This window comes from Lepus europaeus, chromosome 10 (assembly GCF_033115175.1).
Source record: "Lepus europaeus isolate LE1 chromosome 10, mLepTim1.pri, whole genome shotgun sequence".
Lineage (NCBI taxonomy): Eukaryota > Metazoa > Chordata > Mammalia > Lagomorpha > Leporidae > Lepus > Lepus europaeus.
This window is the reverse complement of record NC_084836.1, coordinates 3,822,962-3,844,551: the sequence shown is the minus strand read 5'-3', so window position 1 is coordinate 3,844,551 and position 21,590 is coordinate 3,822,962. Positions and strand designations below refer to the sequence as shown.

General features: G+C 54.7%; 1 protein-coding gene across 4 annotated transcripts; it reads left to right on the top strand.

Annotated features, from left to right (window-relative positions):
* Positions 1-2,773: 2,773 nt before the first annotated feature.
* On the top strand, positions 2,774-20,649 carry NUP50 (nucleoporin 50). Of its 4 annotated transcripts, none has more exons than XM_062202707.1 (8): positions 2,774-3,112; positions 7,575-7,653; positions 9,369-9,452; positions 13,112-13,295; positions 14,531-15,166; positions 17,744-17,822; positions 19,346-19,464; positions 20,190-20,649. In XM_062202707.1, the coding sequence occupies exons 2-8, from the start codon at positions 7,585-7,587 to the stop codon at positions 20,390-20,392; spliced, it is 1,374 nt and encodes a 457-aa protein (XP_062058691.1). In that variant the 5' UTR covers positions 2,774-3,112; positions 7,575-7,584; the 3' UTR covers positions 20,393-20,649. The 4 variants fall into 4 exon arrangements, with proteins under 4 accessions (XP_062058691.1, XP_062058688.1, XP_062058690.1 ...); XM_062202704.1 differs by lacking the exon at positions 2,774-3,112 and adding an exon at positions 4,924-5,026; XM_062202708.1 differs by lacking the exon at positions 2,774-3,112 and adding an exon at positions 5,704-5,801.
* The last annotated feature ends 941 nt before the right edge of the window (positions 20,650-21,590 follow it).

Sequence of the window (21,590 nt, the reverse complement as noted above, 5' to 3'; positions counted from 1 at the left end):
AAGAACGAAACCCGGGCAACCGGCTCTGAAGCCCCAGCCTGCCTGAACCCCTCACCATCGGGGCAGAGCGCGGTCCTGCGGCCTCCCTGCTGAGGCGGTTTCCTGACAAACCCCAGTAAAGGATGACCCCAACCAAGGTTCCAGCCTTCCCAAAACAAAGGCCGGAACTGGCAGCCAGAATTCACCACTGCAGTTTCCTTTACTAGGTTAAGCTAAGCTCACCTGGATTATCTGAGACACACATGACTTGAACTTGAAACTGGAAGCTTCTGTCATGGAATTCTAGCAAGATCACATCCCCATGCAGGCAGGCGGAATTGGGCAAAGCGGGTAAAGCCACAGCCTCGCCACTTATCTGAATGGAAGTATGAAAACCACTCAGCTTAGCAGCCATAAAAATCCTCTGGCTCTCAAGAGTCGAGCAAAATAAAGGAGACTCTTGAAAAGCAATTTCAGGGGGAAAAAACTAGCTAGTACCCTTGGAGGACCTGTTTCATGAGACGAGGAACAAAGAGCTCATTCCATGGAGGTAGCTGCTGGCCTGCAAATGGCCTCCTCCCCCGAGTCGCCCCAGCTGACAATCATTCAGCAGGCACAGAAATCCATCCACACCAGCTACAGCGCTATTATACGCACAAATCTTTCATTTGCATTAGAAAAGGCATCGATTACTTCATGCTATGAGGAGCAAATAACTAAATAAGTTATTTTTTGCTTACTCTTACAAGATAAATATTGTATTACTCTAAGAATGAAAGTTGTGATTTTAACCAAGCCACATTTCAATGCTGAATATAAAAATCTTACTGTACAAGGCCATCGCTGTGGCGTAGCGGGTAAAGCCACCGCCTGCAGTGCCGGCATCCAAATGGGTGACAGAGTCCTGGCTGTGCCACTTCCGATCCAGCTCTCTGCTATGGCCTGGAAGAGCAGTAGAGGATGGCCCAAGTGCCTGGGCCCTTGCGCCCGCGTGGGAGACCCAGAAGAAGCTCCTGGCTCCTGGCTTCAGATCGGCTCAGCGCCAGCAGTTGCAGCCATTTGGGGAGTGAACCAGCAGATGGAAGACCTCTCTCTCTCTCTCTGTGTAGCTCTGCCTTTCAAATAAATAAACCTTAAAAAAAAAAAAAAAAAAACACACCTTACTGTTAGCTGTCCCTTACATGGGTAACAACCTAGAAACCATAAAGCAAGCTGAGTAGTGATCACATCTATTTAAGTTGAAAATCATCATCCAGGGCGGCGCCGCGGCTCAACAGGCTAATCCTCTGCCTTGCGGCACCGGCACACCGGGTTCTAGTCCCGGTTGGGGCGCCGGATTCTGTCCCGGTTGCCCCTCTTCCAGGCCAGCTCTCTGCTGTGGCCCGGGAGTGCAGTGGAGGATGGCCCAAGTGCTTGGGCCCTGCACCCGCATGGGAGACCAGGAGAAGCACCTGGCTCCTGCCTTCGGATCAGTGCTGGCTGCGGAGGCCATTGGAGGGTGAACCAACGGCAAAGGAAGACCTTTCTCTCTGTCTCTCTCTCTCTCACTATCCACTCTGCCTGTCAATAATAATAATAATAATAATCATCCAATTTGTAAGAAAGCACTAAAAACAGCTGGGAACCTCACACAGAATCAAACAAAGATCCACAAGTCACCCGTCAGAAAGGAACTCGGAATGCGACGTCTGTCTCAACGAAGAGAAGGGTTCACCCGTGTAAACAGTGAGTGCCTTCTGCCTGCTAAGGACAGTTCTAGGGATCCTAGTGGCTGAGATACAGGAAGACAGCGGACGGTTACCAGATGGGGGGAAGGGAACGAAACCGGCCAGGCCCTGGAGAAGGCGAGGGTGGGCGTGGGGAGGAGGCGAGGCTGGGGAGGCTGGGCGTGGGGAGGAGGCGAGGCTGGGCGTGGGGAGGAGGTGCGACCAGGGCTCACGACAGGCACTGAGGCAGAGGACCGAGAGGCGAGGGCACAGCCGTGGCTCTGCGGTGCCCCGTGCGGCTTCCAACAGTGGGCACTCAGCGTCATTCACACAACACAGCGTGCGCCAGGCGACGCTGGGCTGGGGGTGAGACCTGGGCTCCGGCCCCGATCAGCCACCACGCAGGGGGATGGCCCCGACGGGTTCTACATCATCCCGAGGGGTCTGCCCTGTGAATTGTTAGCATAAAATAAATAAATAAATAAACGGGGGCGGGGGGGGGCGACCGTGGTGCAGTGGGTTAATCCCCGGCATCCCATATGAGCACCGGTTCGAGTCCCGCCTGCTCCTCTGCCGATCCAGCTCTGCTGTGGCCCGGGAAGGCAGAAACGGCCCGAGTCCTCGGACCCCTGCGCCCCTGCGCCCCCCCCCCCGAGACCCGGAAGAAGCCCCTGGCCCCGGATCGGCTCAGCTCCGGCCGCTGCGGCCACCTGGGGAGTGGACCAGTGGACGAGGACCTCTCTGTGTGTCTCTTTCAGATAAATGCATCTTTAAACGGGCCCCCAGCCCCCACACCCCGGGCCGCAGGGCACACACACGCCGGCCGCCGCCCCCTCGGAGGGCACCGCGGGCCTCGCTGCCGCCCACTGACTGACCACTCTCTCGCGAGCCACTCCGGGAGCGCCAACCCGGCCTCCAGCGCCGGGCGACACGTGACCCGAGGACGCGGGCGCGGGCTCCGCAGCCGAGGCGGCGCGCATGCGTGGGACGGGCGCGTTCCTCCGGGGGTCGGTTGCCAGGGAGCTGTGCGCATGCGCCCTGCGACGCCCCACCCCCCCACCGCAGGCCGGCGGAGGAGGAACTGTTGGCGAAGGCGCCCGTGCGCTTGCGCACTAGCCGGACGCGGGCGTTTCTTTCATTTTTTTCGAATTGGTTTTGAGGGGCAGGTTCGAGTTACAAGATGGCGTCGCGGGGCGCGTCGGGGGCTGTTATCCCGGCGGTCTCAGGCTGAAGGGCCGCTGTCCCCTCGCTGCGGGGCGCGGAGAGACGAGGCCCCGGGGACATGGTGTTTGGGACCCCCGGCCTGCTGACCACGACGTCCTCCGAGGCTCCCGGCGCACCGGAAGCGACCGGGCAGCGACCGCGACCTGGGCCCCGCTCGCCGCCGCGCCCACGACCCAGCGAGAGCTGCGGCGGCCGCCGGGCAGGTGCGGGGCCGGGGCGGCCTGAGGAGGGGGCGGCGGGCGGCAGCCGCGCGGGGCGGGGCGGGGGGCGGCGGCGACGCGGCCGGGGCTGTGGTGAAGCCGCCGCTGGGGCCGCCCGCGCCCGGCGAGAGAGCGGCCCGCCCGGGCGGGGCCCGGAGCTAGGAGGGCGCCATAGGGCCCGGGGAGGGGGGCCCGGGGAGCTAGGGGGCCCGGGGGGAGCCCCGGGGAGCTAGGAGGGCGCCGGGGGGCCCGGGCGGGGGGCCCGGGGAGGTAGGAGGGCGCCGGGGGGCCCCGGGGAGCTAGGAGGGCGCCGGGGGGCCCGGGCGGGGGGCCCCGAGGGAGCTAGGAGGGCGCCATAGGGCCCGGGGAGGGGGGCCCCGGGGAGCTAGGGGGCCCGGGGGGGGCCCCGGGGAGCTAGGAGGGCGCCATAGGGCCCGGGGAGGGGGGCCCGGGGAGCTAGGGGGCCCGGGGGGGGCCCCGGGGAGCTAGGAGGGCGCCGGGGGGCCCGGGCGGGGGGCCCGGGGAGGTAGGAGGGCGCCGGGGGGCCCGGGCGGGGGGCCCGGGGAGGTAGGAGGGCGCCGGGGGGCCCGGGCGGGGGGCCCGGGGAGCTAGGAGGGCGCCGGGGGGCTAGGAGGGCGCCGGGGGGCCCGGGCGGGGGGCCCCGGCGGAGCTAGGAGGGCGCCGGGGGGCTAGGAGGGCGCCGGGGGGCCCGGGCGGGGGGCCCCGAGGGAGCTAGGAGGGCGCCGGGGGGCCCGGGCGGGGGGCCCCGGGGAGCTAGGAGGGCGCCGGGGGGCCCGGGCGGGGGGCCCCGGGGAGCTAGGAGGGCGCCGGGGGGCCCGGGCGGGGGGCCCGGGGAGGTAGGAGGGCGCCGGGGGGCCCGGGCGGGGGGTCCCGGGGAGCTAGGAGGGCGCCGGGGGCCCGGGCGGGGGCCCCGAGGGAGCTAGGAGGGCGCCGGGGGGCTCGGGCGGGGGCTCCCGGGGAGGTAGGAGGGCGCCGGGGGGCCCGGGCGGGGGGCCCCGGGGAGGTAGGAGGGCGCCGGGGGGCCCGGGCGGGGGGTCCCGGGGAGCTAGGAGGGCGCAGGGCCCCGCGGTCCCCTCCCGCTGGGGGCCGGTGTCCCGGGTTTTCCCGCCCCATCCTTTGCTGCTGTGGGCTGCGTGCCCGGGCCGGACTTCCGCGGGGAGGCGGCTCCGAGTCTGGGTTCTGCCCGGCACCTGGCGAGCCCGGCTCCACGGGCAGGGCTGCTCGGGAGGGAGGGGGCCACAGAACTTTGCCCAGTTACCGCGGACGTGGCTCCATGTCTCGGCACCTGTCATACTTGGGCAAACGGTTTTGAAACCAAAAAATGATGGTGGCCGGAAGGCACCTGGGTGTGCAGGCCTGTTGCGGGATTCCCCACTTCCTCCGCCTGTGTCACCCCAAAGCGTCAGGTTTGGAAACAAAACTTGGATTTCGTAAAACACATCTCTTGAAAATCTAGGTCGTGATGCAAGTCACACTGCTTTTCCACACTACAGCGTTTAAGTTTAGGAGGAAGAAAATTGGATTTTATAGCTTTTGCTTCACACAAGGTTTTTGTTTTTCCTTTTACTATTATTATTTTTTTAAGATTTATTTTTATTTGGAAGCCAAAGTTAAAGAGAGGGGGAGAGACAGAGATCTTCCATCTACGGTTCACTTCCCAAATGGCCGCAGAGGCCAGAGCTGGGCGGATCCTGAGCCAGCAGCTTCTTCCGGGTCTCCCACGTGGGTGCAGGGGCCCCAGCACGCGGCATCCTCCCTGCTTTCCCAGGTGCTAGCAGGGAGCTGGGTCAGAAGTGGCGCCCGTGTGGGCTGCAGGCGGCAGCTTCACCTCCTGTGCCTTGGCGCCGGCCCCCAAGCTTTTATAAGCTCTTCCTCGGCTCCGGGTACTTCTCTAACGTAAGCTTTTTGTTTTGTTTTGTTTTTTAACCCATTCATCCCTCATAACTTCCTGTATATTTGATCAGGTAAAGAATCTGAGTCAAAGAATTCCCACGCCCAGGGGCTCACAGCTGGAAAACAGAAGTGGAATGCCAGCACCTGCTAGTGGTTTTTTTTCCCCAAAGATTTATTTTTATTTAATTGAAGTAGTTACAGAGAGTGGCAGGAGCTAAGCTGAAGCCAGGAGTCAGGAGCTTCTTCCGGGTCTCCCACGTGGGTGCAGGGGCCCCAGCACTTGGGCCATCTTCCACTGCTATCCCAGGCCCGTAGCAGGGAGCTGGATAGGAAGAGGAGCAGCGGTGCTCAAACCGGCGCCCAAATGGGGTGTCGACCCTGCGGGCTGCGGTTTTACCTGCCACATCCCTGCGCCGGCCCCTTGCGGTGTTTTCTGAAATAGGTCTTAGTCTGGGCCATTGAGATATTGCCTGCTGTGAGCTGGGCAGGCCTGGGGCATTTGCAGTGCATCAGCGGTCTACGGGTTTGACAGATATTTTAGAAAGTGGAAGCAGCTGCATTAATCTCGATTATGTTCCCACGCCAGTTGTGGGTCCCAGTTAGAAGGGAAAAGTCCTGCTTTGTCAGCTCTACCCCTTTGCCTGCCGAGCTAACCTTAATAGCAAGCGTGACCATTCCAGCTTCTCGCCTCTCCTGCCCTCTGGTGGAGGTGTCAGTTAATGACCAAGAGACTTGCCGGAAGAGGACTTGCTTAAGACAGACCTGTGTCTCTGGACGGGTCAGTAAGGAATTATGTCTGCGGCTGTGTTTGTTTTTGTTTGTATGACAAAGATTAACAGCAAAACCTGACCATGTGTTTTTAGGGTGGCATTAAAAAGAATTCCTAGTACTGGCTGGAAAGTGAATTTATTACATCTCCTGTATACTTTAGAGTCACTTATTCTGTAATCAGATTTTTTTTTTAAGATTTATTTATTTGGGAGGGTTACAAACAGAGATAGAAAGAGAGATCTTCCATCTGCTGGTTCACTCTATGTGGCTGCAGCTGCTGGGCCTATCTGAAGCCAGGAGCTTCATCTAGGTCTCCCACGCTGGTGCAGGGCCCCAAGCACTTGGGCCATCTTCTACTAATTTCCCAGGCCATAAGCAGAGAGCTGGATCAGAAGAGGAGCAGCCAGGGCACCAACCAGTGGCCCCCTGCGGGATGCCGGCACCACAGGAGGAGGCTTAACCTACTATGCCACAGTGCCGGCCCATCAGAAGTTATTACAGAAAGAAATGTCAACGATTATCAGGGTATACTGAGAGCTGAAAGCCCTGTGTGATTGCTCTGCGGGATGAGGTTTTGGAGGACTTTGGAGTGTCGTCGTTTGCAGTTTGCTCTCCAGAACAGGCCGTGTTACATAAGTTTGGTGGGTTGTGATGTCCAGGGCAGACGCCAGTGGGGAGAGATGGCCAGGAAGGAGTCAGCGGTTTAAGGAGCCCTGGCAGGGGCTCAGGACAGAGGAAATGGAAAAGAATGTTTTGTGGGTTCAGCTGGTGAGTTTGCGGAAAAGCCTGCGTAATGCTTAAAACTCACTTTTTTATGGTAGTTTTGGTTGTTTAATAAAGAACTTGGTACTAGGATTAGGAAATAAATTGCCGACTTTAGGGGATGGATACAGACACCTCTCTGGACAGGTGCTTGAATCCACTGTGGAGATAATACTGCCCCGTTCCCTAACATCAAAGCTTTTATATATGTATTTGAAAGAGATCTTTCATCTGCTGGTTCACTCTCCAAATGGCCACAGTGGCCAGGGCTGAGCCAGGCCAGAGCCAGGAGCCTGGAGCTCCATTCTGCTCTCCCTGCTGGACTGCAGGGACGCAGCTTGAGCAGGAGCTGGATTGGAAGTGGAGCAGCCCCTCCCGTTGGCATTTTAGAGTTCATCCGATGGTTGTTGAAGCTCTCGGAATGTTAACACATCCATCACACTTTGAAATGGTGTCTGCACTGTGTGCATTCGAGGGCGATTAAGAGATCTATCTTGGGAAATACTTGTTTCTATCAGTCATCCCTGGAGAAAAGGATGTGTGTTATGGAGGCATTTCCAATGCATTATTAGAATTCTTAACTGAGGGTAAACGTTAATGGATCATCTTTAAAAGAACTTTAAGTTATAAATATGTCTTATGGCAAGACAGAAAGTGTGGTTTGCATGGAATAAGTTAAGGACTTGTTGGTTGTATATGTACAAGTGTAGTACAGAGGGCTAGAGTCCAGATTTTAGAAAATCAGCCAGTGTTCCACTGCAGTTCTGGACAGAGGTGGTGAGTGGTGTTCAGAAAGAGTGCCAAGATTTCCTTAGGAATCTCCCACCGGCTCTGGGAATCACCTGCTACTGAGTTGCTGACACAGACCTACAGCGTGTTGCGTGGTTCTCGGTAAAGCATTGTACACCAGCGTGGGCGATGCTTCTCTCATTTTGTATCAGCCCATTTTAAAAATTTTTGTAGGAATTTTGTCTGGTTTATAAAAGTGAACTTTTTACTTCTCTTTTCTATAATTTAGGATCGAAAAAATGGCCAAAAGAATTGCCGAGAAGGAATTGACAGACAAGAATTGGGATCAAGAGGATGAAGCTGAAGAGGTAAAAAATGGTTCCCCTGAAGGACCAGTGTCCTGGTGGTGCAGTCATGAATTTAGCACAGCCCTCGAGGAAGGCCACGCACCATCACTGTCTTAGATCTCCCCTTACAGTACGGACGCTGTGCTAATAGGAACAGAATTTATCCTAGCGTGAAGCACAAATACGAGAGTAAGAGCTAGACTCCCACAGTGCTTTGCTCTGATGTGGCGATGGTTAGGAATCAACAGGTTCTAGTGAAATGAGCGTGTAGAAGGGTGATTTTTAATTTGGGGCAATTGTGAGATGGGGTGTAGGGGTCCCTTTAAGTTCAACATGACCTGAATAACAATAGATGAGAATTTTTATACAGGGCATAATTTAGTTTCAACTTTACAGGATAAAAGAAGGATTGAAGTAACTCCAACCCTTTTCAGCTATTTTCTGATCATAGACCCCAGTACTTTTAGCGTACCGTGAAAGAGTAGTAGTTTTCCACATGGGTCACTTAGAGTTGTAAGTGCCTTCCTGGCCTTTTGGACAGCTGGTAAGTTGGGCAGCCCTCTTAAAACACAATGGGTATGTTAAATACAAAAGTTATTTTTGGGGCCGCCATTGTGGTGCAGCTGGTTAAGCTACCGCCTGCCACACCAGCATCCCACATGAACACTGGTTTGAGTCCTGGCTGCGTCACTTGTGGTCTAGTTCCCTGCTGATGCACCTGGGAAAGCAGTGGAAAATGGCGCAGATGCTTGGGCCCCTGCTTCCCATGTGGGAGTCCTGGCTGGAGTTCCAGGCTCCTAGCTTTGGTCTGACCTAGTCCTGGCTTTTGGGGGCATTTAGGGAGTGAACCAGTGGATGGGAGATCTCTCTGTGTCTCCCTCTTTCTCTGTAACTATGCCTTTCAAATAAGTAAATGCAATCTTTAAAAAAAATACAGGTTGTTTTTGACAGCTGTAGTAGTGAAAGTAGATCCAGGCATCTGGGTCTCGGTTTTGGTGGTCAGCTATTCGTGGTCTTCCAGCACCTTCCAGCCTTTAGGTAACGGCCTGTGCGTCTTACAGCCAGGTTTTCTGTAAACTTTATCAATGTCTCAGAATGTACACAAAATAGTTGTAGAATTGATCATGGATATTTTTGTACCTAAGTTTTTATTGCCTTTAGCTTTTCCAAAACTGTGTTGTGCTCATCTGGAGTGGGGTTTGAAGGCTGGGTTAATAGAATCTGGAAGAGTCATGATTTGCCTAACTAGAATTAAAATCTACAAGATAATATAGTTAAACTTTTTTTTTTTTTTTTAAATTTATTTTTTTGAAAGGCAGCGTGACACAGGGAGAGAGGGGGAAACTCCACTGGTTTACTCTCCTAGCGGCTGCAACAGCTGGAAATGGCCAGGCCAAAGCCCCGAGCCAGGAACTCCATTCCAGCTCCCAAGTGGGTGGCAGGGACCCAAGTACTTGAGCCATCATCCACTACCTTCTCGGGTGCATTAGCAGGAAGCTGGGTCAGAAGTGGAGCAGCTGGGACTTGGACTGGAGCGCTGACATGGGCGCAGGCATCCCGAGCCGCCGAGTGGCCGCAGTGTCCGGACCTGCCCTGTGAGCTTTCCCCACGGTTTTTGTTTGCAGCGTTGACGATATTTTAAACCCAACTAATAATTAGATGTTTGCTTTTTGGTTCAGCATTTAATCTCCTTTTTGGCTTTAGCTTTCCAGTGCTTAATTTGTGCGTTCTTACAGGTGGGGACGTTCTCAGTGGCCAGTGAGGAAGTCTTGAAGAATAGAGCCATAAAGAAAGCAAAGCGTAGAAATGTTGGATTTGAAGTGAGTGCTTTCTCACAGCTTCTGCTGTTAACACTAGCGTGATTGCTGGGTCCAGGACACTGCCACCAGGCAGCAGGCACGCCACGGATGCTTTCTGAGCAGTTAACTCCTGTGTGTGGGTCATGGGAAATCAAGAAAGAGCTGATGATTTGAGGAAATGGGATTCGCATAGACGAATCAGACATGGAGAGGAAAACGGGTAGAGCAATACAAAAGGCAGGAGATGTGGCATCAGGTAGGGGTCAGAACATCTGAGTGCACTGCCTGGCGCGTCCGGAGTCCAGCATGCGCGGTGCTGTGTGTGTGTGTACACACGTGTGTGCATGTCTTCCTCAGTGATTGTACTGTGCAGTGTACAGTGGTGTTTCCTTTCCGTGCTCAGAAACAGATGAGCTGTAGTCAGGTGGTCAGCACTCATCAGTCCCCACCAAGATCTCGTCCCCTCAGACTTGCGAGTGTGGCCCTGGGGGCCTCACACACTGAACTCCTCGCAGTTTTCAAGTCCCAGTGCCTTTGCTAACCAGAGTCACCGCAGCAGTGTACGGCAGGGGTCTCCAAGTCCGTTTTTGGTGTTTTTAATTCCTTGTTTTTCTGATGACTGGTTGGTGCGGGTCAGTGTGGAGCTGAGTGACGTTAGCTGGCGCTGTCACTGAGAAGCGCCACGTGAGGTACATGTGAGTGTGGCTCTCAGCACCAGGTGTGAATAGCAGCGAGGGCCGCTGTGGGAGCTGTCGCCTTGGCAGTGGAGGGGAGGAGCCTGGGGGGGAGGGGACAGGAGGGAGAAGCAGTGGCCGGAGTATGAGAGACGAGCCAAGGGAAGGCAGGGTCCAGAGGCGCGTTGGTCACGGAGAGGCCCGGGCAGCAGTCTGAAGCTGAGCTGAGTGCCAGAGGAGGCAGGAGCCCTTGGACTGGAGGGGACGGGAAACACGTGCGCAGTTGAGGTCTGCATGTGAGCTTAGCTCTTGCTTTCAGCCTTGAGTCTCATCTGAACTTACATGTAAGAAAAATCACGGGTCTGGCGCTGTGGCGCAGTGGGTTAAGCCTCCGCCTGCAGTGCCAGCATCCCATATGGGCACCAGTTTGAGACCCAGCTAATTCACTTCCGATCCAGCTCTCTGCTGTGGCCTGGGAAGGCAGTGGAAGATGGCCCAAGTCCTTGGGCCCCTGCACCCATGTGAGAGACCCAAAGAAGCTCCCGGCTCCTGGCTTCGGATTAGCACAGCTATGGCTGTTGCGGCCATCTGGGGAGTGAACCAGCAGATGGAAGGCCTCTCTGCATAACTGTGGCTTCGGATCAGCGCAGTGTACCGGCCACAACGCACCAGCCATAGTGGCCACTTGGGGGTGAACCAATGGGAAGAGGAAGACCTTTCTCTCTGTCTCTCTCTCTCACTGTCTAATTCTGTCTGTCAAAATATATATATATATATTTATTTGAAAGGCAGAGTTAGGGACAGACAGAGAGAGAGAATCTCCCATCTGCTTGTTCACTCCCCTAAATGGCTGCAACAACCAGAGCTGAGCCAGGCTGAAGCCAGGAGCTTCTTTGTGTCTCCCACGTGGGTGCAGGGGCCCAAGTATCTGGGCTGTCTTCTGCTGCTTTCCCAGGGCACATTTAACAGGAACCTGGATCAAAAGTGGAGCAGTCGGGACTCGAACTGGCACCCATAGAGGATGCCAATGCTGCAGGAGCAGCTAGCTTTACCTGCTACGCCACAGCGCCAGCCTTGGCTGCTGCATTTTGACAGCTTATCCATGAATCGTTCTTTTAAAATGATAGAAATCAGGCCAGAGCTGTGGCACAGCGGGTTAACACCCTGGCCTGAAGCACTGGCATCCCATATGGGTGCTGGTTCTAGTCCTGGCTGCTCCACTTCCAGTCCAGCTCTCTGCTGTGGCCTGGGAAAGAGTAGAAGATGGCCCAAGTCCTTAGGCCCCTGCACCCACATGGGAGACGCGGAAGAAGTTCCTGGCTCCTGGTTTCAGATTGGCACAGCTCTGGCCGTTGCGGCCAGTTGGGGAGTGAGCCAAATAGAAGACCTCTCTCTCTCTACCTCTCCTCTCTCTCTGTATGACTTTCAAATAAATAAATAAACCTTTTAAAAAATGACAGAAATCAGTAGTGTATAGAAGATTTATTTATTTGAAATTCAGAGATCTTCCATCCACTGGTTCACTCCCAGATGGCTGCAGTGGCCGGGGCTGGACCATGCCTAAGCCAAGAGCTTCTTTCAGGTCTCCCACAGGGGTGGCAGGTCTAGACTCTGGGCCGTTAGCAGGGCGCTGTTTGGGGAGTGAAGCATCTGGGACTTGAATGGGCACAGGATGCTGGTGTTGCAGGTGGCAGCTTTACCCTCCACACCAAGGCACCAGCCCCAATAGTTTCAATTTTGAATAAACGTCTGAAATTCTGTAGATGTCACTGAAAGTTTTGTGTGTTTGGAAAGGTAGATAATAATATTTAGACTGGCTCTCAGGAGAGGTTCCAGTTTAACTAAATTTTTGGTGAGGTCATGGTTATAGTTCGTTTGTGTGGGATCTTGGGATGTGTGAACTCCCAGGGGTTTGGCTCGAGGCAGATTATCATCTGTGGTGTAAGCACTACTTTGAATGAAGAGAAGATTTTACAAAATCCTGAGTTCAGGGAAGCACTGTGACCTGAGGAGCCTTCTCCGGAGACTCCTGGAGCAGGCACAGCTCAGACTTCATGCGTAACAACAGACGTTTCCAGAACATCTCTGGTTGGAGGTGTGAGCAAGCTTAGTACAATAGGAAACCAACCAGAAAGACCCAGCAAGAGAGAGAGTGACATTTCCCTGGCTCGCTCAGTTAGCAGGAATTAGATCTGAGGTTTGAGCGCAGTGGAGTTGGTGTGGACTGAAAGCCACTGACATTCTTAGGAGACGCAGTGGAGTGTGCAGTGTCATCAGGAGACACGGATGGATGGATGGTAGAGTGTGTGGTCTCACTGGGAGGCGGATGGTGGGGTGGATGGTGAAGTGTGTGGTCTCACTGGGAGGCGGATGGATGGTAAAGTGTGTGGTCTCACTGGGAGGTGGATGGTGGGATGGATGGTGGAGTGTGTGGTCTCACTGGGAGGCGGATGGTGGGGTGATGGTGGGGTGTGTGGTCTCACTGGGAGGCGGATGGTGGGGTGGATGGTGAAGTGTGTGGTCTCACTGGGAGGCGGATGGTGGGGTGTGTGGTCTCACTGGGAGGCGGATGGTGGGGTGGAGGATACGGTCCCACTGGGAGACGCGGTGGAGGGTGGATGGTGGGGTATCTGATCTCATTAGGCAGTCTGCTGAACCTATGAGAAGTTTCCCAGTAGGGGCCGAGCTGTGTCGAGTGTTGTCAGTTACTGAGTCTGGGTGGTGTGTACATGACTCCTGGTATGAGTCTCTCTTATCTCCTGTGTCTTAGGCGTGGAGAGTGGGTTTTAAGAGTACCTGTATCCGTAAATTCTGAGTGTTTTCCCTTGCAGAGCTGTCCTTGCAAATACAATCTTTGTGTCTCGTTTCTTGTTGCTGCTTGTGCCAGAAGGTACCATTCTAATGCAGGTCGCATACACAGTCTAACTCCTGTTTAGCCAGGGTAATAGTGTCACTCATTGGGTGATGGCGCGGACTTGCTAACGTGTGCTCCCCTTCCCATTCCAGCCAGATGCTGGAGGGGCCTTTAAAGGATTTAAAGGCTTGGTGGTGCCTTCCGGAGGAGGAGGGTTTTCTGGCTTTGGTGGAGGCCCTGGAGGGAAGCCCCTAGAAGGACTGTCCAATGGAAACAGCACAAGTGCCCCTCCGCTCACCAGCGCAAAGGCGGCAGCAGAGCCCAAGGCGGTCTTTGGTAAGTAGACAGCCCTGTCCCAGCCGTGTCTTTAAATATGTCTCTGGAAACAACTTTGCATGCACGTTTTTCTTGGACTTACTCTGGTCCTGAGACTAAGCAAAAACAGTAATAATGAAGGGATACAGCTCAGGGGATGTTGGCTACCTAGAGTTACGTGGATAGGACATAGGCTTTTATTTCACAGATTGGTTTAATTTGTTTGGAATGCAGAGTAAGAGAGGGGGAGTCAGAGAATCTTCTGTCCTCTGGTTCACTCCCCAAGGGCTGGACCAGGCTGGAACCAGGTCTCCCACGTGGATGGCAGGGACCCCTGCACGTGGGCCTTCTGCTGCTTTCCCAGTGCATTAACAGGGAGCTGGGTCAGAAGCAGAGCAACAGAACTCCAGTCTGCGTTCTGATGCGGGGTGCCGGCCCTGCTTCAAATTTTTCTAAGATTTATTTATTGAGAGAGATCTTCCATCAGCTGGTTCATTCCCCAGATGCTTGCGACAGCTGGAGATGGGCCAGGCCAAAGCCAGGAGCCAGAAGCTCCTTCTGGGTCTCCTACAAGGGTGGTAGGTGACAGGAGAACTCAGGCCGTCGTCCTCTGCCCCAGGAAGCTGGGTCAGCAGGTGAAGAGCTGGGGCTCAAACCAGGCACTGTGGTACGAGATGCTGGTGTCCCCGGGGTGCGTAGCCACGTGCCGGCACCCTCTGCCCTCCACCCGGTCCCGTGTGAGGAGGTAGTTGAGGTCTCGGGGTTGGCTGCAGAGAGTGCAGTCGTAGTTAAATGTTGGAAGGAGCCTGACTGGCCGAATTCAGTTTAGTTGTATCTGAGCAGGGTACCATTAGATTTAAGCAGCGTGTTTAGTGTGATTTTAAAATAGCATTTTCTGATAATAGGTTAATATATAATTAATGTATAAATGCTGCCTTAGTGGGTCTCAACAACTTTTAGAGCTTATATTTTATGCTAGTATATTCTAACAGTGGCTTGAGAATAGGTCTTTTTGAAGGAAAAGATTGTTAAAACAAAGAGGCTCCATTCTACCGTGTAATGGATGCTGTGCTGGGGTAAAGTTTGATTTGCTTTTTATGACAACCAGTTCATACTACTGCTTCTTGAACACATACTTTTTGCATTATTGCAAAAATTGACAAAAATAGAAAGTAGGAAGACAGCATGGCATAAAAGTCTAGATGGTTTAATTAAATCCCTTCAAAATAAATTCTTCAAACTTTAATTTCCTGTAGGTTCTGTGACTGCAAATGGCCCTGCTGCTTTGCTCGATAAAAAGATTGCAAATCCCAAAACGAACGGCGACAGCCCGCAGCTGCCTGCCGGCGTGGCGGCGAGCGCGTACCACAAGCAGCTGGCGGCCCTCAACTGCTCTGTTCGGGATTGGATAGTGAAGCACGTGAACACAAACCCGCTCTGTGACCTGAGCCCCATCTTCAAAGACTACGAGAAATACTTGGTGAATATTGAACAGCAGCGTGGCAGGAGCAATTCCGAAAATGAAATGAACAGAATGTCGGCTGACACACAGCCTCCTTCCCTGTTTGATTCAGCAAACGTAGGGCAAGAATCCGCATTTTTGTTTCCTGGCAACAAAATTGAGGATTCGTCCGACAAGAAGATGGAGGTCGCGTCTGACAAGAAGGTGGAGACGCCACTGGCAGCGACAAGTGCCTCGTTTAGTTTTGGCAAGAAAGTTGATAGCTCTGTTTTGGGCTCCTTGAGCTCTGGTGCCCTGACTGGATTTTCATTTTCCCCTGGAAACTCCAGTTTATTCAGCAAAGATGGTACCCAGAGTAAACCCGCTGCTTCGCCATTTTCCACTAAAACGTTAGAGAGCCAAGCAGAAGGTGGCAGTAATGAAAGCAAAGGTAAACACGGAGTCTGTCACCGAGGTGTATGTCTAAGTTTCTCTGTTCTGCAGGAAAAGCCAGACTTGATTGGGTGGTCTGGCCCCTGTGGTGACTGAGCTCCGTGTGCTCAGCCTCCGTTCCCTTATTCATACAATGGAGGAAGCCCTGTTTTGTAACGTCAAAAGGCTTAAAAATGACTTTGAAAGGTATCAGACACGTAGCTTTTTTTTTTTTTTTAAGATTTATTTATTTATTTATTTATTTGAAAGAGTTACACAGAGAGGAGAGGCAGAGAGAGAGAGAGAGCTCTTCCATCCTCTGGTTCACTTCCCAATTGGCTGCAATGGCCGGAGCTGAGCCGATCCGAAGCCAGGAGCCAGCCAGGAGCTCCTTCCGGGTCTCCCACGTGGGTTAAGGGGCCCAAGCACTTGGGCCATCTTCCACTGTTCTCCCAGGCCATAGCAGAGAGCTGGATCGGAAGTGGAGCAGCCGGGACTTGAACTGGCACCCATTTGGGATGCTGGCATTGCAGGCAGCAGCTTTACCCACTACACCACAGCTCCAGCCTTGTAGGTTTGATTATTATAAAGTGAATTGATGATTTTTGAAAATTGTATTTTGTGGAAAAGCTTCAGATACCCATTGCATTGATTTGTGTTCAGGTTTGCTTGTGGATAAAGTCACATGGCAGAATAGCTCTCCACTGTAAATTAACAAGATAGGCTTTTTCCAAGCCGTAGAGAACAAACGAGGAATGTGTCTCCTACAGGTCTGAAACGGAGCCCACCTGCCCACACGGGTCTTGATGGTGTCTGTGTGACTGTTCCACTCTCTGTAGCGTCTGAGCTCCACACCAGGCAGAAGGCTGGACCTTAGTCCCAGCCCCTCCACTCCCTGTGTTCTTAACTCTGAAAAAATTGGGCTAGGTCATAATACCTTGGCTTGGTCGTTGTGGACATATGATGTCTGGGGAGACACCTCACATCTAAGAAATTGAAAGTAAACCTCTCAAGAGTTACTAACTTAGGGCTGGCACTGTGGCCTCCATCTGTTACCCTAGCATCCCACATGGGCACTGGTTTGAGTCCTGGCTGCTCCACTTTCAGTCCAGCTCCCTGTTAATGCTCCTGGCAGAGCAGTGGAGGGTGGGTGCTCGGGTCTCTGCACCGACGTCAGAGACCCTGCTGAACCTTGAGCTCTAGCCTCAGCCTGGCCCAGCCGTGGCTTTTGTGGCCATTTGGGGAGTGAATCAGTGGATAGAAGAGCAATCTTTCTCTCTGCAACTGTGCCTTTGAAATAAATAAACCTTAAAAAAAAAAAGTTACTAAGATCCTGGCGAGAAAACTGCAGCTGTCAGTCGGGCGCTGAAGTGTTCCATTTCTCTGCCTGGAGATAGCTCTGTCTTACCCTCTTCAAGTGTGTCCTCAGCCGAGGGTCCTCGAGGCAAGGGCAGAGTAAGGGTCTCTCCTTGTGTTTGCTCTCTGCCCTGCTAAACAGATGAAAGTAGACTTTGGTCCTCTGCCAGTCAGGGACACAGTGATAAGAACACCTCTTATCTCTTGGTTGTCACACCCGTGCCTGGGGCCGGCCTGGAGCATTTAACTCTGGAGATCTGGAGTGTTGTAAAATCACTCCTGAGGAGCTTTGAGAGCACCGCCCTGAAGTAGCACCTTAAAATTTAAATCCCAGGGTGCACTTGGCTTTCTCTTCAAGAGGATCCTTCCTGTTTGTGTTTGTTTTGATGTCTTAGCGCCCTCTGTGGCTGCCTGCAGTGAATGAAGGTGCTGCCAGCTTGGTCAGTGCCGGGCAGCCGTGGGGCCAGAGCAGTGGGCCGTCAGTCCACACAAAGCTGAAGCTGCTCACACTTAGCTTTGGAACGGTTTCTCTTGTCAGTTTGCCCTGTGAAAAATGTGCCCCATCTTTGGCCGTTGCTGATAGTGGTTACTCCTGGGCTTGATGAGATACGGCCATGAGAACGTTTGGAGGCGTTACTTTTCCAGTGGGTAACTGGAACGCACATAATTGAGCGTTGACTTCTTCCATCAGCGTCAGAAGCATGAGCATTGTTTCTTCCTCTGTCTCTCCTTCCTCTCACCAGAGTTAGAGAAAGATCTTCCATCCGCTGGTTCACTCTCCAGATGACTGCAACAGCCAGGGCTGGGCCAGGCTGAAGCCAGGAGCTTCTCCCAGGTCTCCCATGTGGGTGCAGGGGCCCAGACACTTGAGCCATCTTCCACTGCTTTTCCCAGGCCATTAGGGAGCTGGATCAGAAGTGGGACACCTGGGATTCAAACCAGTGCCTATATGGGATGGTGGCGTCACAGGCAGTAACTTTACCCACTGCACCACAATACTGGTGCCTATTCTAGTATCTGTCTACACATTGAAAGTTATTTTAGAATGCACAAAGATGTTTCCATTTTAAGTCATTTTTATTTTTCACAAAATGAAGTCCAGTGCCTGCAGCCCAAACCAGGTGTGCATTTTCAGGGTGGAATGTTCCAGATTGAGGTTGGGGTGGTAGGTGACAAGTATCTGTCACTTTCTTGAGTTCTTGCTGTGACTCTCACCGAGCTTGCATTGTTTTCAAAAAAGGAGATGAAGAAGAGAATGATGAGCCGCCCAAAGTAGTAGTTACTGAAGTGAAGGAGGAAGATGCTTTTTACTCCAAAAAGTAAGTGACAACCAGACCACCAGGAGCTCCCGGGGATGTTTGCAGAGACGGGTGGGCCACTGGACCAAAGCATGGCTGGCAGGGTCCCCTCTGTCCTGGGGCCCGCTGTGCGGGAATTCTTGGCCTGTTGTTGACACACACCAGGTCTAGAAATGTGCTGGGCGTAGCTGACCGTTTCCTGCTGGAGGGGGTACGGTCTTCCCCCCTCAGCCTCATCTCACCTCATCCTGTCTTCCCCCACCCCACTACTCCCACAAAGAAAATCACCTGTTAGCGGTTCCAAGATTTGTTTTTATAAGGCTTATTTTTTACTTTTGAAAGGCAGAGTTAGAGAGAGAGTGAGAGACAGAAAGGATTCTTAAACCTGCTGATTCACTCCCCAAATGGCTGCAACGGCAGGGACTGGGCCAGGCTGAAGCCAGGAGCTGAGAGCTCCGTCTGGATCTCCCACATGGGAGCAGGGGCCCAAGCACCTGAGCCGTCCTCTGCTGTGCTGTGGAGAGCTGCTGTGAGGCTTGGTGTGGAGTTTGCTTCCAGTGAGAGCTGCTGGTCTCAGGAGAATCCTGAAAGAAAGTTGAGTGACCTCATCACATGTTAAATCAGCCCCGATCACTTTTTTTTTTTTTTTTTTTTAACTGGGGCCGGCGTTCTGGCATAGCAGGTAAAGTCGCTGCTTGGCAGTGTCAGCATCCACATGGGCGCCGGTTCGAGTCCCGGCTGCTCCACTTCTGATCCAGCTCTCTGCTATGGCCTGGGAAAGCAGTAGAAGATGGCCCATGTGCTTGGGCCCCTGTACCCGCATGGGAGACCCAGAAGAAGCTCCTGGCTCCTGGCTTCAGATCCGCACAGCTCCGACCGTTGCAGCCATTTGGGGGGTGAACCAACGGAAGGAAGACCTTTCTGTCTCTCACTGTCAAAAAAGTTTGATGATACAGAGGACATGAGGAGTGGCTGATTTCTTCTAATTGGCATCGATCAGACGAGCATCTGGTGTTGTTGTGAACCAGTACCCCAAGGAGATCCGTGGGTGCTTGGAGCCACTTGGCGGCTCTGGCCAGCGGGGCCCTGCCTAAGGGTGTTTTTCAGATTCATGTCAGCATGCGGGGACATCAGCGCTGAAGGTGCCTTGAGGAGAATTTGAGAAGTTCCACAGAGGGGTGACGGTGGGCTGGGGGAGAGGCGCACAGAGCGCCTGTTTGCACCTGGGCTTCGAGCTCAGCAGGGCCAGAGAAGCAGCGGGGAGCCGGGCCGCGCCTGGCTGTGACCCGGGCGTGCTGGAGGGAGGATGGTTTTAAGATGTCCTTGCGGGAGCTTTGTGGGGCTCTGCTCTGAGAGGATGGGAGGGGCTCTGCAACACCTGGCCAGGGCTTCTCACTTCGTCCCAGAGCCAGTCACTCTGGAACGTTCCAGCTGTGTCCTGAGCCTGCAGCGTGTCCCCAGGAGCGCGCGTGGTGGCCGCGAGAGGACCGCGGGACGTGCTTTGTTGCTGAGTGGCTCCTCATGCCGACGCGCTTTCTCCACAGGTGTAAACTATTTTACAAGAAAGACAATGAGTTTAAGGAGAAGGGTGTGGGCACGCTGCATCTGAAGCCCACAGCCAATCAGAAGACACAGCTGCTGGTGCGGGCCGACACCAACCTAGGTGGGTGTGCAAGGCGGCCGCGATGACGGGGGCCCGGGGCCTGGTGCACTCACGGCTGTGTTGAGCGGTCATCGAGGCCAAGGTCATCCTGCGCTGTCTCCAGGACAGCTCTCAGTTCCCCTTTTGTTAAACGTGAGCTGGCAGAGTAGGTTAGGGGTTTAATACACACCAAGAGGAGTGAACCATTGACGGGAGTCCTTTTTAAATGGCTAGTGGTCACTGACACGTGGCTGTCCACCCATCCCCTGCCCGGCGTGTGACCCTGGAAACCGTCCCCAGAGAGGAAGTGCTGGGGGCGGCGCCACAGGCTGGAGGTGAAGTCAGCAGGGTAGTGGACTCTGCCGTGTGCCCTAAGACACTCGGGGGAGGGGGCATTCTTAGCTCGCGTGGGCTTGGCCGATGGGCGTGGCACCCGGTGATCTCCCTGCGGCCTTGTGAGCCATGCTGGGCCCCGGGACAGAGGTGCCAGTGCCGCCACCCTGTGCCCTGCCGCAGGTTCGCAGTGAGGGAGGGGTCACAGGAGGCCACTCCTCCTGCCGGGGCTCTGGCCGCCGCAGCTGCCCTCTGTGCCCTTGAAGCCCAGGGCCTGGTTTGGGGACTCCCGGAGGCTCCCCAGCCTCGGGCCACTAAGGTTGCATCAGAAGTGGGGGGTGGCCTGCTGAGGACCTGCCCCTGCAGCTGTGCCGGGTGCCGTTTTGATGGGCTTTGTCCTCGTCTCCATGCAGGCAACATACTGCTGAATGTGCTGATCCTACCCAACATGCCCTGCAGCCGGACAGGGAAAAACAATGTGCTGATCGTCTGCGTCCCCAACCCCCCCCTGGACGAGAAGAGCGCCAGCACGCCGGCAACCATGCTGATTCGGGTGAAGACAAGCGAGGACGCCGACGAACTGCACCGGATTCTGCTGGAGAAGAAGGACGCCTGAGCCCCGCCCCCGGCGCCGCCTCCTGCTCTGACGTCCTCAGCATAGCCATCACTTCAGACTGCTGTGAGGACGATCGATAAGGCCAATAAACCTTGGAACGTTCCGTGTCAAACCGTGTTCTCCCCTCTTGAGAACCACTGCGTAAAGCCACTTGAGTGACGTTTGGGGGAAGATTTTTAAATGTTCATCTCTATTAAACTAACCATAAGTGATTTCTTATGGACTGGAATCAGGGTATCGATGCGCTCCCGAGGGCTGTTCCGTCCGTGGGCGCTCTGCAGCGCCGGCTGCTTCCCAAGAGAGCCGTGCCATGCCGTGCCGCGGGCTGGCCCTGTGCCTGGTCAGCTGTCGTTTCAGCCGGAACACACGTGCTGGCACCCGCCTCCAGCAGGAGCGTCACCACCTAGGGTTGGTTCGCAGGGTTCGCAGGCGCTGGCCGTGGGCCTCGGGGCTGCGGTAACGACTCAGGAACCGCTTGTTCGTCTGAAGCGGAGCGGAGTGGCTGTGGAGGGTGGCTCTGTGGTTTCACTTTGTGAGACGCCATGACTTCATCCTGGGAAGACCATGAGGGTGGAGGAGATTGCCAGGAAAGGTTTTTTTTTATTATTATTATTTTTTATTTTTGACAGGCAGAGTGGACAGTGAGAGAGAGACAGAGAGAAAGGTCTTCCTTTGCCGTTGGTTCACCCTCCAATGGCCGCCGCAGTAGGTGCGCTGATCCGATGGCAGGAGCCAGGTGCTTCTCCTGGTCTCCCATGGGGTGCAGGGCCCAAGGACTTGGGCCATCCTCCACTGCACTCCCTGGCCACAGCAGAGAGCTGGCCTGGAAGAGGGGCAACCGGGACAGGATCGGTGCCCCGACCGGGACTAGAACCCGGTGTGCCAGCGCCACAAGGCGGAGGATTAGCCTAGTGAGCCACGGCGCCGGCCGCCAGGAAAGGTTTTAAAAGCACAGCTTTGGTGGCTTGCTGCTTTCTGGACTGGACAGGAAGCCCCGGTGAAGAAACGGGGACGTCGGCAGGGACGCGGACAGGCGGTGGCCGCAGGGCTGGGGCAGCTCCGGCTCCCATGGGCAGGGTGGCTGCCCTGGGGGGAGGGGCAGAGGGCCCGCGGGCTGTGTGTGTCCTGCCCTCAGCTGTGGGCAGCCTGGTAGACACTTGTCTCTGAAGTGTCCCTTTCCTGAGACACCACCGTGTCC